At 46.4% G+C, this 13,457-nt stretch overlaps 1 protein-coding gene and 1 pseudogene across 2 annotated transcripts in view; one reads left to right on the top strand and one right to left on the bottom strand.

The window, feature by feature from the left end:
• LOC149284505 (seizure 6-like protein) overlaps positions 1-1,835 on the bottom strand; it is a 172,946-nt gene extending 171,111 nt beyond the window's left edge. Inside the window, exon 1 of the mRNA XM_089496631.1 lies at positions 1,745-1,835. Within this exon, the coding sequence (XP_089352757.1) occupies positions 1,745-1,835 (91 nt within the window). The remainder of the gene's footprint in view (positions 1-1,744) is intronic.
• A 7,173-nt stretch (positions 1,836-9,008) lies between these two features.
• Positions 9,009-13,457, top strand: part of LOC149284504 (BLOC-3 complex member HPS4-like) — a 45,890-nt pseudogene continuing 41,441 nt past the window's right edge. Inside the window, exons 1-2 of the transcript XR_016277835.1 lie at positions 9,009-9,235; positions 9,965-10,183. The product of XR_016277835.1 is annotated as a BLOC-3 complex member HPS4-like (transcript). The remainder of the gene's footprint in view (positions 9,236-9,964; positions 10,184-13,457) is intronic.

Genomic DNA, 13,457 nt, shown 5'->3' with positions numbered 1-13,457 from the left:
CACTGTTAATTGATTTAACGAATGAATTGAATGAATGATTTAATAAATTAATAGATTTAATAACTCAATTTGGAGAAGAGTTTGAAGCATTATTTAAATCCTTGCATGTATTTAGTTGCAATTAACAGCGTTTAATTAGCTTGGGGCAGGCTGGGAAGGCGGATACGGAAAGTCTGAGGAGGATAAATACTCAACCTTGTCGCGAGATCGAATCTCATGATCCTGAGGGCAACTAACACACCCAGAAGGTGTGGCCAGGTGGGCAGATTGAGTAACTCAGGTAAGAGTAACTTCTCATTAAGGTGTGATCCACCTGAATTACAAAACCCCAACATCTGGAAAAGTTCCTTATTTTCAGGACTACAACTCCCAGAATCCTCCAAAAACCCTACTATTGCTACTACTACCACTACTACTGTAGCCAAGGGTCCGTTAGGGGAATTTTATTATGTTGTTATTAGTCCAAATATTGCAAGAGGGGGCTGGCTACAAGAGCCCACCAAGATCGTCTCCCGATGTGTATACGGAGAAGACCAGGGGATCCCAATAAATAAAGCTGAGACGGATATTAATAACTAGATGTCTAATTTATTGAAATAGGGGAAAAACACATGCGTTGCGCATACACTAACACAAACACTCAGAACTCAGGAAAATCAGGGTTGGAAAATAGGAACAGATTTCAGGCGTTACTAAGGGTGATGCTTACCAGAATGTAGATTCCCTCCGGGGAGCGAATGGAGTGGTGGTGGACAGTGAGACAGTCTGCTCCGCAACCTGGGTTTGAGCAGAGATGCCGGCTACCAAAACAGAGGTCTGACTGACGTGGAGTAAGTAGACCTTGCAAATGGCGCGCTGAGCAGCAAAAGTGGGGACTTTTTATAGGCCAAATCTGGCCTGAGGGCAGAGAGTTTTGGTGATTGAAACAAAGGTGTTTAATTGCTTTCTTTCACCTGGGTGTCTGGATCTGATAATATCACTGACTTAAGTTGTTCGGACAACAGACTTGAGGAGGGGGTGATAGCTTCAGGAAAGGCAAACATTTACTCTTCCTGACTCAAGATAATCCCTTCATGCGACTTCCCAGACCTACTGAGATGTAAATGGGGCTTCTCCCCTCAGGGGAGGTGCACATGTCCTCTCGCTTTGCCAGTAATGGAGGACAGGCTTGGAGTCTGGCCAGGGGTCATCCAAGGGTTATCATTGATTCCAAAATTTATATGAAGCAGCATGGGTAACACTACTACCCCAGTTTGCAACGGCTTGAGTTTCCTAGTTGTAAGTAAAGCCTAGCAAAGAGGTGGAGAAAGTGACAGAAACCAGGTGCGCCGCACAAGAGAAGGACCACTCCAGAATAAAACCTACTATTGCTACTACTAGTACTACTACTACTCCTTTTTGCAAGGGTTTTAGTTTCCTTTCAAGTAAAGCCTAGCAAAGAGGAGTAGGAAAGTGATGGAAACCAGGTGCACCGCCCAAGCAAAGGACCACTCCAGAATAAAACCTACAACTACTAGAAGTACTACTACTACTACTACCCCAGGCTAATAAAGCCTAGCAAAGAAAGTGATGAAAACCAGGCGAAAGACATTAAATTGCGTACCTCCTCGCACTCAGAACAAGGAGGAGGGCCACTCCAGAGTAAAACCTACTACTAGTACTAGTACTACTACGACCCCATTTTGCAACAGCTTGAGTTTCATTGCAAATGAAGAAGAGAAAGTGACGTTTTTGGGGATCTTACCGAAGAAAGGAGGGAGGTGGACCACGGCTTCCAAAAAGGGCTGAGTATCGATCTGTTTATCGGCCGGGGGAGACTCCAAGAGCAGCGCCATTGCTTCCAATGGGACCTTTCCTCCTCTCTTCGGACTTTCGGGCTCTTCTGCTTCTGCTTCCTGGGAGGGAGGGGAAGGGGAGGAGCAGGAGTTCTGGCCATGCCCACAAAGGGGAGGGGCCATACCCAGGACGACACGCCCCCTTCCATTCCTCTGTTTGGACCATGTTACCCAGAGCATGTGCAAGGAGGGCAATTTTTCCCCCATCCCTGGGGATTGTATGGAACAAACTTTCGTCAGAGTTGTGTTTGCTCCAAATAAATGGACAATTATTTTATTCCATATTATTATTATTATTATTATTAACCTTTATTTGTAAAGCGCTGTAAATTTAGACAGCACTGTACATACAGTCTTTTTAATTATGGGATTTAAATATGGGATGTTTGTCTTCTTGCCTACAGAAGTGGAGAACTTCACATGCCCCAAGTGCAAGTTGGTAGCCCTCTTGGAGTAGAAAGTGCAGCAGTTGGAGTCCAGAGTAGCTACACTTCAGCATATTAGGGAGCAGGAGGATTTCCTGGACACAACAGAACTAACAATCCTGGACGAATACCACGCAGAGGAAGATGCTGGAGCCGAGGAGGTCACTTCACATACACAGGAGGCAGACAGCTGGAGGAATGTCACACAGAGAAGTAGGCCAAGAAGGGATTGTTCGGGGAGCTTGCAGCTAGAGAATCGATTCAAAGCTCTTTCCCTTATCAAGGAGGATGAGGAAGAGCAGCATGGACAGACTTCAGGGACGGAGCAGGGGAGCCTGAGAGTCCCACCCGAGGGAACAGTCACTGCTAAGCCTCGGAGGAGGCGTGTGGTCGTAGTGGGGGACTCCTTGCTGAGGGGTACAGAAGCAGTGATTTGTAGGCCTGACAAGATGTCTCGAGAGGTGTGTTGTCTTCCAGGTGCAAAGATCCGTGATGTGACAGAGAGGCTGACAAGACTGGTCAAGCCTACTGACCAATACCCCTTCCTTTTGGTCCACGTGGGAACCAACGATACTGCAAGACACAGCCTGCAGAACATCAAAAGGGATTACGAGGCACTTGGTAGGAAGCTGAAAGGAATGGATGTACAGGTTGTCATCTTGTCTCTTCTGCCAGTTGAAGGGCATGGTCCAGGAAGGGAGAGGAAAATAGCAGATGTGAACAACTGGCTTCACAGATGGTGCCGCCAAGAAGGATTTGGATTCTTCGATCATGGGCTGTGGTTCCATGAGGAGGGACTTCTTGCAACAGACGGGTTGCATCTCACGCCACTTGGAAGAAATGTTTTTGCCAACAGTCTCAAGAACTTGATCAGGAGAGCTTTAAACTGAGTTCCGAGGGGAAGGGAGACAATATTAAGGAAGGCGAAAGGGATGGCGAAAATAGTCAAACTGACACAGAGGAAACAAGGCAAACAGTGCAAGGACCCAACAGTGGGAGGCAAAAAAACTTGCACAGGCAGCGAGTAAAAGGGAACCATGGTCTGCGATGTCTCTACACTAATGCACAGAGCATGGGAAATAAGCAAGATGAACTCGAACTCCTAGTACAACAAAACAAATATGATATAATAGGCATCACTGAAACCTGGTGGGATGAGTCTCATGATTGGAATGTGGAAACAGAGGGGTATAACCTTATTAAGAGAAATAGGCCAAACAGGAAAGGAGGAGGAATAGCACTATATGTCAGAGATATTTACACCAGTGAAGAGATCCTGGACATCAATCATGGAAGCCAGGTGGAGAGCATCTGGATAAGAATCAAAGGGGAGGGAAACAACAAGGATGTTACGGTGGGAGTCTACTACAGACCCCCAAGTCAGACGGAGGAATTGGATGATGCCTTTCTAGAACAGATAACCACACACTCAGAAAGGAGAGATGTAGTAGTGATGGGCGACTTCAACTACCCTGATATTTGCTGGAAGTCAAACTCAGCAAAATCCTCAAGGTCTAGCAAATTCCTCACTTGCCTGGAAGACAATTTCATGGTCCAAAAGGTGGAAGAGGCAACAAGGGGGTCAGCTATTTTAGATCTGATCCTAACCAACAAGGATGACTTGGTTAATGGGGTGCAAGTGGTGGGATCTTTAGGTGGAAGTGACCATGTTCTCCTGGAGTTTGTAATACAGTGGAAAGGAGAAGCCAGGCATAGTCAAATACGCATCCTAGACTTTAGGAGAGTGGATTTTAGTAAACTTAGAGAAATACTGGGGTTGATCCCATGGTCAGAAATACTAAAAGGGAAGGGAGTTCAGGACAGATGGGAGTTTCTCAAAAGAGAGATACTGAAGGCACAATTTCAAACAGTTCCAGTGAGGAAGAAAAATGAGAGGTGTCTCAAGAAACCAGGATGGATGACTAAGGAACTTTCAACTGAGCAATATATGCAAGCTGCAGGAAAAGAGATTCCACCTCAATGTTAAGAAGAACTTCCTGACAGTAAGGGCTGTTCGACAGTGGAACAAACTCCCTCAGAGTGTAGTGGAGTCTCCCTCCTTGGATGTCTTTAAGCAGAGGCTGGATGGCCGTCTGCTGGGGACGCTTTGATTTGGATTTCCTGCATGGCAGGAAGTTGGACTGGATGGCCCTTGTGGTCTCTTCCAATTCTATGATTCTATGATAATTAGACGGTTCCCTGCCCTCAGGCTTACAATCTAAAAAGACACCACACAAAAGGAGAAGGGAGTAGTGGTGGGGAAGGGGATGAGGTCCAGCGGTTCCCCTCTACCTCCAAGGCCTGGACCAAGGCAGGTGGACTGGAGGGAGGGCTTGGCTTCATAATGGGTGGTTGATATATGTATGTAACAGACATATATGTATTACACAAATAATATGTATATTATTTAATACATTTATATTATACAGAATATATATAAATATAATATATATACATTTATAAAACTATAATATGTATGTATATATATGTAATACATAATATACATATTATATAGGTATTTAATAGACATATATTACACACACATATAAAACTTTTATATATGTTTTTATATATATATATATATATATATATATATATACACATATATATATAAAACATGTATATGTATGTATGTATTTTGTGTGATCACTATAGGAGATTTTAATCTGAGGCTTCATTAATTTTTCCTCCCTCTTTTTAATCAACTCGATCTAAAGCGGATGGGGCAAGCTCTCCGCTAATTACACCGGCAGATGATCTGCATAAAATATTAATCAATATTTAAATAATTAACGCCAATCAAATAACACAAAGCATCAAGAAAGACCTGGAAGAAAAAGGAGGAGGAGGAGAAGAAAATCACATTTTGAAACGGAAGATTAGTAAATCAATAATAAATTTTTAATATATGTGTGTGTGTGTGTGTGTGTGTATAAATTTGTAAATAAACAATAATTTTATTTTTATTTATTTATAATTTCTTTATTTATTTATAATTTCTATATGTTTATAATTAATAATATTTTATATATATAACATTAGTAAATAAATAAGAAATATATTTATAATGTATTTATATAATTTAATTATATACATTTATAATAATAATAATTATAAAATAAAGATTGATAAATGAACAATAATTTTATTTTTATTTTATAATTTCTGCATTTAGCTATAATTTTTATATTTATAATAAATAAATAAATAAAATTAATAATAATAATAAAATAAATAAAAATTTTATTTATATGCCGCCCTTCCTACGATCAGGGCGCCTTACAACAATATAAAATATACAAAAATACATAGTTACATAATTAAAAACAAACAACAAGCAAAAACCCCATAGCCCAACCTCTTGGCCACGGAAGAGGAGGGAGGCCCACAGGATATTTATTCGGGGAATGCCTGTTGGAATAGGAAGGTTTTAAGATCCTTCCTAAATTGGGCCAGGGTAGTAGACGAGCGGAGCTCTGCAGGCAGCGCGTTCCAAAGGGCTGGGGCAGCTATGGAGAACGTCCTCCGAGTGGTGGAGGCCAACCTAGCCCCAGGCACCTTCAGCAGCTGCTGCCCAGACGTTCTGAGGGTGCGAGGCGGAATGTACGGGGAGAGGCGGTCCTTTAGGTATCCTGGGCCCAAGCCATTTAGGGCTTTATAGGTAATTACCAACACCTTATATTGAGCTCGGAAGCGAATGGGCAGCCAATGGAGATCTTTTAAAACCGGTGTTATATGGCTGGTCCTGGGAGCACCAGTGACCAGCCGGGCTGCCATGTTCTGCACCATTTGCAGCTTCCAAGTTTGGTATAAGGGTTGCCCCATGAAGAGTACGTTGCAGAAATCCAATCTCGAAGTTACCAGAGCGTGTACAACCGTTTCTAGGTCCCTCTGGGCCAGGTATGGGCGCAGCTGGCGAATCAGCCGAAGCTGATAACAGGTGTTCTTGACCGTCGCATTCACCTGAACAGTCAGGTGAAGGGACGAGTCAAGAAGCACCCCCAGACTGCGCACGGAGTCCTTCACAGGGAGCGTGACCCCGTTCAGGACAGGTGGAACCACCGCCATTCCTGGACCAGGGGAACCTATCACTAGTACCTCCGTTTTCTCTGGATTCAGCTTGAGTCGGTTTTCCCTCATCCAGCCCATTACTGACTCCAGGCACGCCACGAGAGGAGAGACCTCATCCCCAGTCACTGCATCAGTCGGAGACATAGAGAAAATGATTTGGGTGTCATCAGCGTACTGATAACCCCGCGCCCCATGTCTCCGGATGATCTCTCCCAGCGGTTTCATGTAAATGTTAAATAGCATGGGAGACAGAATGGCTCCTTGAGGGACCCCAGTTTTAAGGGGCCTCTCGTCGGAACACACGTCTCCCAGCTGCACCATCTGGGACCTCCCAGAGAGGTAGGAGCGGAACCACTGGAGCGCAGTGCCCCCGATTAGTAAATAATTAAATAATTAAATGCATTTCATTTATTTGTTTATATATATATATATATATATATATATATATATATATATAAAACAATAAATAAAATAATAAAGATTAGTAAACAAATAATAAATTTAGTTTTATAATTTATTTATATAATTTATTTACAATTATATTTATTTATTATAATAAATATTAAATAAAATAATAAATAAAGATAAATAAAATTTTTGGTTTTATTATTGATCAAAAATTGAACGTAATGCTGCAGCGAAGAAGGCAAATATGATTAATTTAATAATAAACTATAACTTCCAAATTTGAGACTCTAATCCTGCTCTACTCTGTGCTATTAATCAGGGCTCATCCCTGAGTGCTGGATTTATAGTCTTAAACTTGAAAGCTACTTATTATTATTAATTCGGACTGAAATCGTATTCGCCTCCTTCGCTGCAGCAACACGGTGCTGGTTCACATTCAATTTACGATCGATAATAATCCGTTTCTCGGCTGCTTTTAAACTTCCTTCAATGCTGCAAACTGGTTGAAGGACTAATCCTCCACGATCCCACTTCCTCAGCTGCTTTTGATGTGTCCTACTTTCTCTTCTTCTTCCACTTCCTGTTCCTCCTCAGAGTCCGAAACACATGGCTTGTTGGTACTCTACGAACTCAGAAGGAAGAGGAGAAGAAGATGGCTGCTGTTTTGAACTTCTCGGTCACATCTGGAAACAGAAAACTGCCCAAACTCAGTTGTTTTTGTTTTTCTCGTTAATAACGTTAGCCGTTTTATTAATCTTGGTGGGTTTAGCCTGGACCCCCATTATATTTAAAAATATCATTCCAAGGATTTGATCCGGCGATGCCATTCCAGCCGGGTAGGTCGCGTTTCCGACTTTCGAAAGAATAAATCATAAAAGCCGGCGGCGCTTAATTTTGTGGATGAATAATTTATGCCAAGGGTCCGACATGGCGCCATCTGCTGGGAAAAGTGACTTTTGTGTCTGTGCAACACGATCCGCGCAAGGAAATAAAAAACGCAGGGAAGCAAGCAAGGCATAGTTTCATCTCTCCGTCTCTTGCCTTGACCTGAAACAACACCACGGTTTCCCTTTCTTGGGATGCAGCAACAAGCGCTGTTGTGTCGTACCGTATTCAAATCCTGGGATTGCGCCCCTAATCAGGCATGTCGACGCCGCGTAAATAATGCGTTTCGCGCATTGGTGGTTTGTACTCTACGAACTCGGCAGGAAGAGGAGAAGATCAAGGGCATGACCTCGGCCTTCCTAGTTGGACTCAGGGTTGACTTGTGTCGTATTGTCCTGTATGCGAATCCTGTGCTTTGTGTTTGATGCAGGGGTTGTTTGTACTCTATCAACTTGGCAGGAAGAGGAGAGGAGAAGAAGAAGGGCACAGTTTTTGCCTTCCCAGTCAGACACATGGGTTGAATTTCCATCACATTGTCCTGTATGCGAATCCAGCAATTCTTAGTTTTCTAAGGTCTTATATTGTAGTCATATTTATTTTAACGATAATAATAATAATAATGATGATGATGATAATTTATTTTAACAGTTTAACCTGTTCAGGACAGTGTTTTGGGGCCTGAGTTCGAATCCCTGCTCATCTATGGGCCAAAAAATTCACACTCTCTCAGCCTCAGAAGAAGGCTTAAAAATAACCCAACCACCCCTTTTTGGAGAAGACCTGTCAAGAAAAGCCCATTATAGGGTCTTTTTAGGGCTTTTTAGAGGGTATAAGTATGAAATGAACGGAAGAAATGCCTTTAAATTACAACAATATTCTGATATATTATAATTAGAAAGCGAACCCGGAAGTGAACGGTGATTCATCACCTCTATCCTTTTTCACCCTCTCCTAAGTCTATGTTCGAGAAGGGATGAGCTCGTGTCGTTCTGACGCTTGGCCACGCCCCTCCGCGAAGCAGGAAGAGGAGACTTTTTATCCCTCGTTGGCTTCCGTAGTTGAGACCAGAAGTGTTGCCATGGCACTCTCCACGCGGGCCCGCAGCGGATCCAGAACGAGGAGAGGGAGAGGAAGGAGAGAGAGGCAAGTTTCCCTGAGGCCCACAAAAAAACTACCAATCCCAGGATTCCACAGTGAAAGACTGGATGCGGTTCAATGATGTGCAGTCATGGGATTTGTAGTTTTTGGGGCCACAGTAAACTGCATTCATATTTTATACATTATATTAATACTATATATATATATATATATATATATATATATAGTATTATTACAGCAACAACAACCTATGCTATGCTTTGCCTCCCATCTCCCATTCAGGAACCAATCTTCTGGGTCATCAGCGTCCCGCGTTGCAATGGCGCTCCCCACAGCTGCCCCTTCCTTCTGGACCAACCAGAGCCAGACGCTGGAGCATCAGATCGTCCACCATCGCAAGCAGGAGGCGCATTTCCGGCAGCAGTGGGAACTCAACAGCCGCTACTTCCGCCAATCCAGCGTCTATAGCGCCAGGCAGGGGCAGTGGGGCGCGCACCAGTCCTACCAACAAAGGCAATGACCGTTAATGGATAATTAACGCTTCGCGGAGCTGTTAGCGGATTTGACGGTTCGCAGCCACGGAGCTGTACCAGAGGACATAGAGATTCCTAGAGAGGATACTTATCTGGGCGTTTGTAAGTCCGCCAGTTCAACTCTATGGTCAGACATTGTCCATAGAGTTGCAAGGAAGGACCTAGAGATTCCTAGAGAGGATACTACTCTGGGCGTTTGTAGGTCTTCCAGTGCAACCCTATGGTCAATGTCTGGCCATAGAGTTGCACTGGAGGTCAATGTCTGGCAAGGGAGGACCTAAAGATTCCTAGAGAGGACACTTCTCTGGGTGTTTATAGGTCCTCCAGCTCAACTCTATGGTCAGACATTGTCCATAGAGTTGCAAGGAAGGACCTAGAGATTCCTAGAGAGGCATTTGTGGGTATTCCAGTGCAACTCTATGGTCAGATATCAGCCACAGAATTGCTAGGAAGGACCTAGAGAGAATGCTTCTCTAGGCATTTGTGGGTCCTCCAGTGCAACTCTATGGTCAGATGTCGGCCATAGAGTTTCAAGGGGGAACCTAGAGAATCCTAGAGAGGACACTTCTCTAGGCATTTGTAGGCTCCCCCACGCAACTCTATGGTCAATGTCTGGCAGATGTTGCGCTGGAGGACCTAGAGAGGACGCTTCTCTGCTCAATTTGTATGCTACTAATGCTTCCGCCACCATCTTTTCTCCCTCCACCAGCATGAACGCCTACCACCGCGAGAAGCAGAAGGAAGAGGACATGGTCAGCCTGGAGAAGTGCTGCCTCCGCCTCCAGCGGCTGCTTTTCAAAGAGCGCGAGATGCTGGCAGAGGAGCTGCGCAAGCTGCGTCTGGGCAGCGATGAGGCGGGTGCCATGCAGCGGAAGAACAAAGAGCTGAAGTCGGCCAGAGAGGAGCACAGGAAACAGGTGCGTCGCGGGTCCCTTTCCCCATGCAATTAACGTTTTTTAGCGTGACTCAGTCGCATTTGTCAGGAAATTACATAGGTGTGGCCACTAGGGGGAGGTGTTGTGCAGATAATTTGGAGCACCAGTGGCAGCTAATGTGTCAGCATTCAAACAGGGCATCATCGGAATGTTGATGCAACTGTCAACAGTCAGTTTTCAACTGTCACAGAGAGAGAATGAGACAGCTGGTGCCTGAGAGTGGGCTGCGTCTGTTGCTGTGAGACAGTTGGTGCCTGAGAGTGGGCTGTGTCTGTTACTGTGAGACAGCTGGTGCCTGAGAGTGGGCTGTGTCTGTTACTGTGAGACAGCTGGTGCCTGAGAGTGGGCTGTGTCTGTTACTGTGAGACAGCTGGTGCCTGAGAGTGGGCTGTGTCTGTTACTGTGAGACAGCTGGTGCCTGAGAGTGGGCTGTGTCTGTTACTGTGAGACAGCTGGTGCCTGAGAGTGGGCTGCGTCTGTTACTGTGAGACAGCTGGTGCCTGAGAGTGGGCTGCGTCTGTTACTGTGAGACAGCTGGTGCCTGAGAGTGGGCTGCGTCTGTTGCTGTGAGACAGTTGGTGCCTGAGAGTGGGCTGTGTCTGTTACTGTGAGACAGCTGGTGCCTGAGTGTGGGCTGTGTCTGTTACTGTGAGACAGTTGGTGCCTGAGAGTGGGCTGTGTCTGTTACTGTGAGACAGTTGGTGCCTGAGAGTGGGCTGCGTCTGTTACTGTGAGACAGTTGGTGCCTGAGAGTGGGCTGTGTCTGTTACTGTGAGACAGCTGGTGCGTGAGAGTGGGCTGTGTCTGTTACTGTGAAACAGTTGGTGCCTGAGAGTGGGCTGCATCTGTTACTGTGAGACAGTTTGTGCCTGAGAGTGGGCTGCATCTGTTACTGTGAGACAGTTTGTGCCTGAGAGTGGGCTGTGTCTGTTACAGTGAGACAGTTGGTGCCTGAGAGTGGGCTGTGTCTGTTACAGTTAGACAGTTGGTGCCTGAGAGTGGGCTGTGTCTCTTACTGTGAGACAGCTGGTGCCTGAGAGTGGGCTGTGTCTGTTTCTGTGAGACAGCTGGTGCCTGAGAGTGGGCTGTGTCTGTTACTGTGAGACAGCTGGTGCCTGAGAGTGGGCTGTGTCTGTTATTGTGAGACAGTTGGTGCCTGAGAGTGGGCTGCGTCTGTTACTGTGAGACAGTTGGTGCCTGAGAGTGGGCTGTGTCTGTTACTGTGAGATAGTTGGTGCCTGAGAGTGGGCTGTGTCTGTTACAGTGAGACAGTTGGTGCCTGAGAGTGGGCTGCGTCAGTTACTGTGAGACAGTTGGTGCCTGAGAGTGGGCTGCGTCTGTTACTGTGAGACAGTTGGTGCCTGAGAGTGGGCTGTGTCTGTTACTTTGAGACAGCTGGTGCCTGAGAGTGGGCTGAGTCTGTTACAGTTAGACAGTTGGTGCCTCAGAGTGGGCTATGTCTCTTACTGTAAGACAGCTGGTGCCTGAGAGTGGGCTGTGTCTGTTTCTGTGAGACAGCTGGTGCCTGAGAGTGGGCTGTGTCTGTTACTGTGAGACAGCTGGTGCCTGAGCGTGGGCTGTGTCTGTTATTGTGAGACAGTTGGTGCCTGAGAGTAGGCTGCGTCTGTTACTGTGAGACAGTTGGTGCCTGAGAGTGGGCTGCGTCTGTTACTGTGAGACAGTTGGTGCCTGAGAGTGGGCTGTGTCTGTTACTTTGAGACAGCTGGTGCCTGAGAGTGGGCTGAGTCTGTTACAGTGGGAGACAGTTAGTGCCTGAGAGTGGGCTGTGTCTGTTACTGTGAGTCAGCTGGTGCCTGAGAGTGTGCTGTGTCTGTTACTGTGAGACAGTTGGTGCCTGAGAGTGGGCTGCGTCTGTTACTGTGAGACAGTTTGTGCCTAAGAGTGGGCTGTGTCTGTTACAGTGAGACAGTTGGTGCCTGAGAGTGGGCTGTGTCTGTTACAGTTAGACAGTTGGTGCCTCAGAGTGGGCTGTGTCTCTTACTGTGAGACAGATGGTGCCTGAGAGTGGGCTATGTCTGTTTCTGTGAGACAGCTGGTGCCTGAGAGTGGGCTGCGTCTGTTACTGTGAGACAGTTGGTGCCTGAGAGTGGGCTGCGTCTGTAGCTTTGAGACAGTTGGTGCCTGAGAGTGGGCTGTGTCTGTTACTGTGAGACAGCTGGTGCCTGAGAGTGGGCTGTGTCTGTTACTGTGAGACAGCTGGTGCCTGAGAGTCGGCTGTGTCTGTTACTGTGAGACAGCTGGTGCCTGAGAGTGGGCTGTGTATGTTACTGTGAGACAGTTGGTGCCTGAGAGTGGGGTGTGTCTGTTACTGTGAGACAGTTGGTGCCTGAGAGTGGGCTGCGTCTGTTACTGTGAGACAGTTTGTGCCTGAGAGTGGCCTGTGTCTGTTACAGTGGGAGACAGTTGGTGCCTGAGAGTGGGCTGCGTCTGTTACTGTGAGACAGTTGGTGCCTGGGAGTGTGCTGTCTCTGTTACTGTGAGTCAGTTGGTGCCTGAGAGTGGGCTGCGTCTGTTACAGTGGGAGACAGTTGGTGCCTGAGAGTGGGCTGTGTCTGTTACTGTGAGACAGTTGGTGCCTGAGAGTGGCCTGTGTCTGTTACAGTGGGAGACAGTTGGTGCCTGAGAGTGGGCTGTGTCTGTTACTGTGAGACAGTTGGTGCCTGAGAGTGGGCTGCGTCTGTTACAGTGGGAGACAGTTGGTGCCTGAGAGTGGGCTGTGTCTGTTACTGTGAGACAGTTGGTGCCTGAGAGTGGGCTGTGTCTGTTACTGTGAGACAGTTGGTGCCTGAGAGTGGCTGCGTCTGTTACAGTGGGAGACAGTTGGTGCCTGAGAGTGGGCTGTGTCTGTTACTGTGAGACAGTTGGTGCCTGAGAGTGGGCTGTGTCTGTTACTGTGAGACCGCTGGTGCCTGAGAGTGGGCTGCGTTTGTTACTGTGAGACAGTTGGTGCCTGAGAGTGGCTGTGTTTGTTACTGTGAGACAGTTGGTGCCTGAGAGTGGCTGTGTCTGTTACTGTGAGACAGTTGGTGCCTGAGAGTGACTGTGTCTGTTACTGTGAGACAGCTGGTGCCTGAGAGTGGGCTGCGTCTGTTACTGTGAGACAGTTGGTGCCTGAGAGTGGCTGTGTCTGTTACTGTGAGACAGTTGGTGCCTGAGAGTGGGCTGTGTCTGTTACTGTGAGACAGTTGGTGCCTGAGAGTGGGCTGTGTCTGTTACTGTGAGACAGTTGGTGCCTCAGAGTGGGCT

This window comes from Sceloporus occidentalis, unplaced genomic scaffold, assembly GCF_023333645.1.
Source record: "Sceloporus occidentalis isolate IW3139 unplaced genomic scaffold, rSceOcc1.0.p SCAF_91, whole genome shotgun sequence".
Taxonomy (NCBI): Eukaryota; Metazoa; Chordata; class Lepidosauria; order Squamata; family Phrynosomatidae; genus Sceloporus; species Sceloporus occidentalis.
Note: the sequence above shows the minus strand (reverse complement) of the source record. Positions and strands in the feature narration are given on the sequence as shown.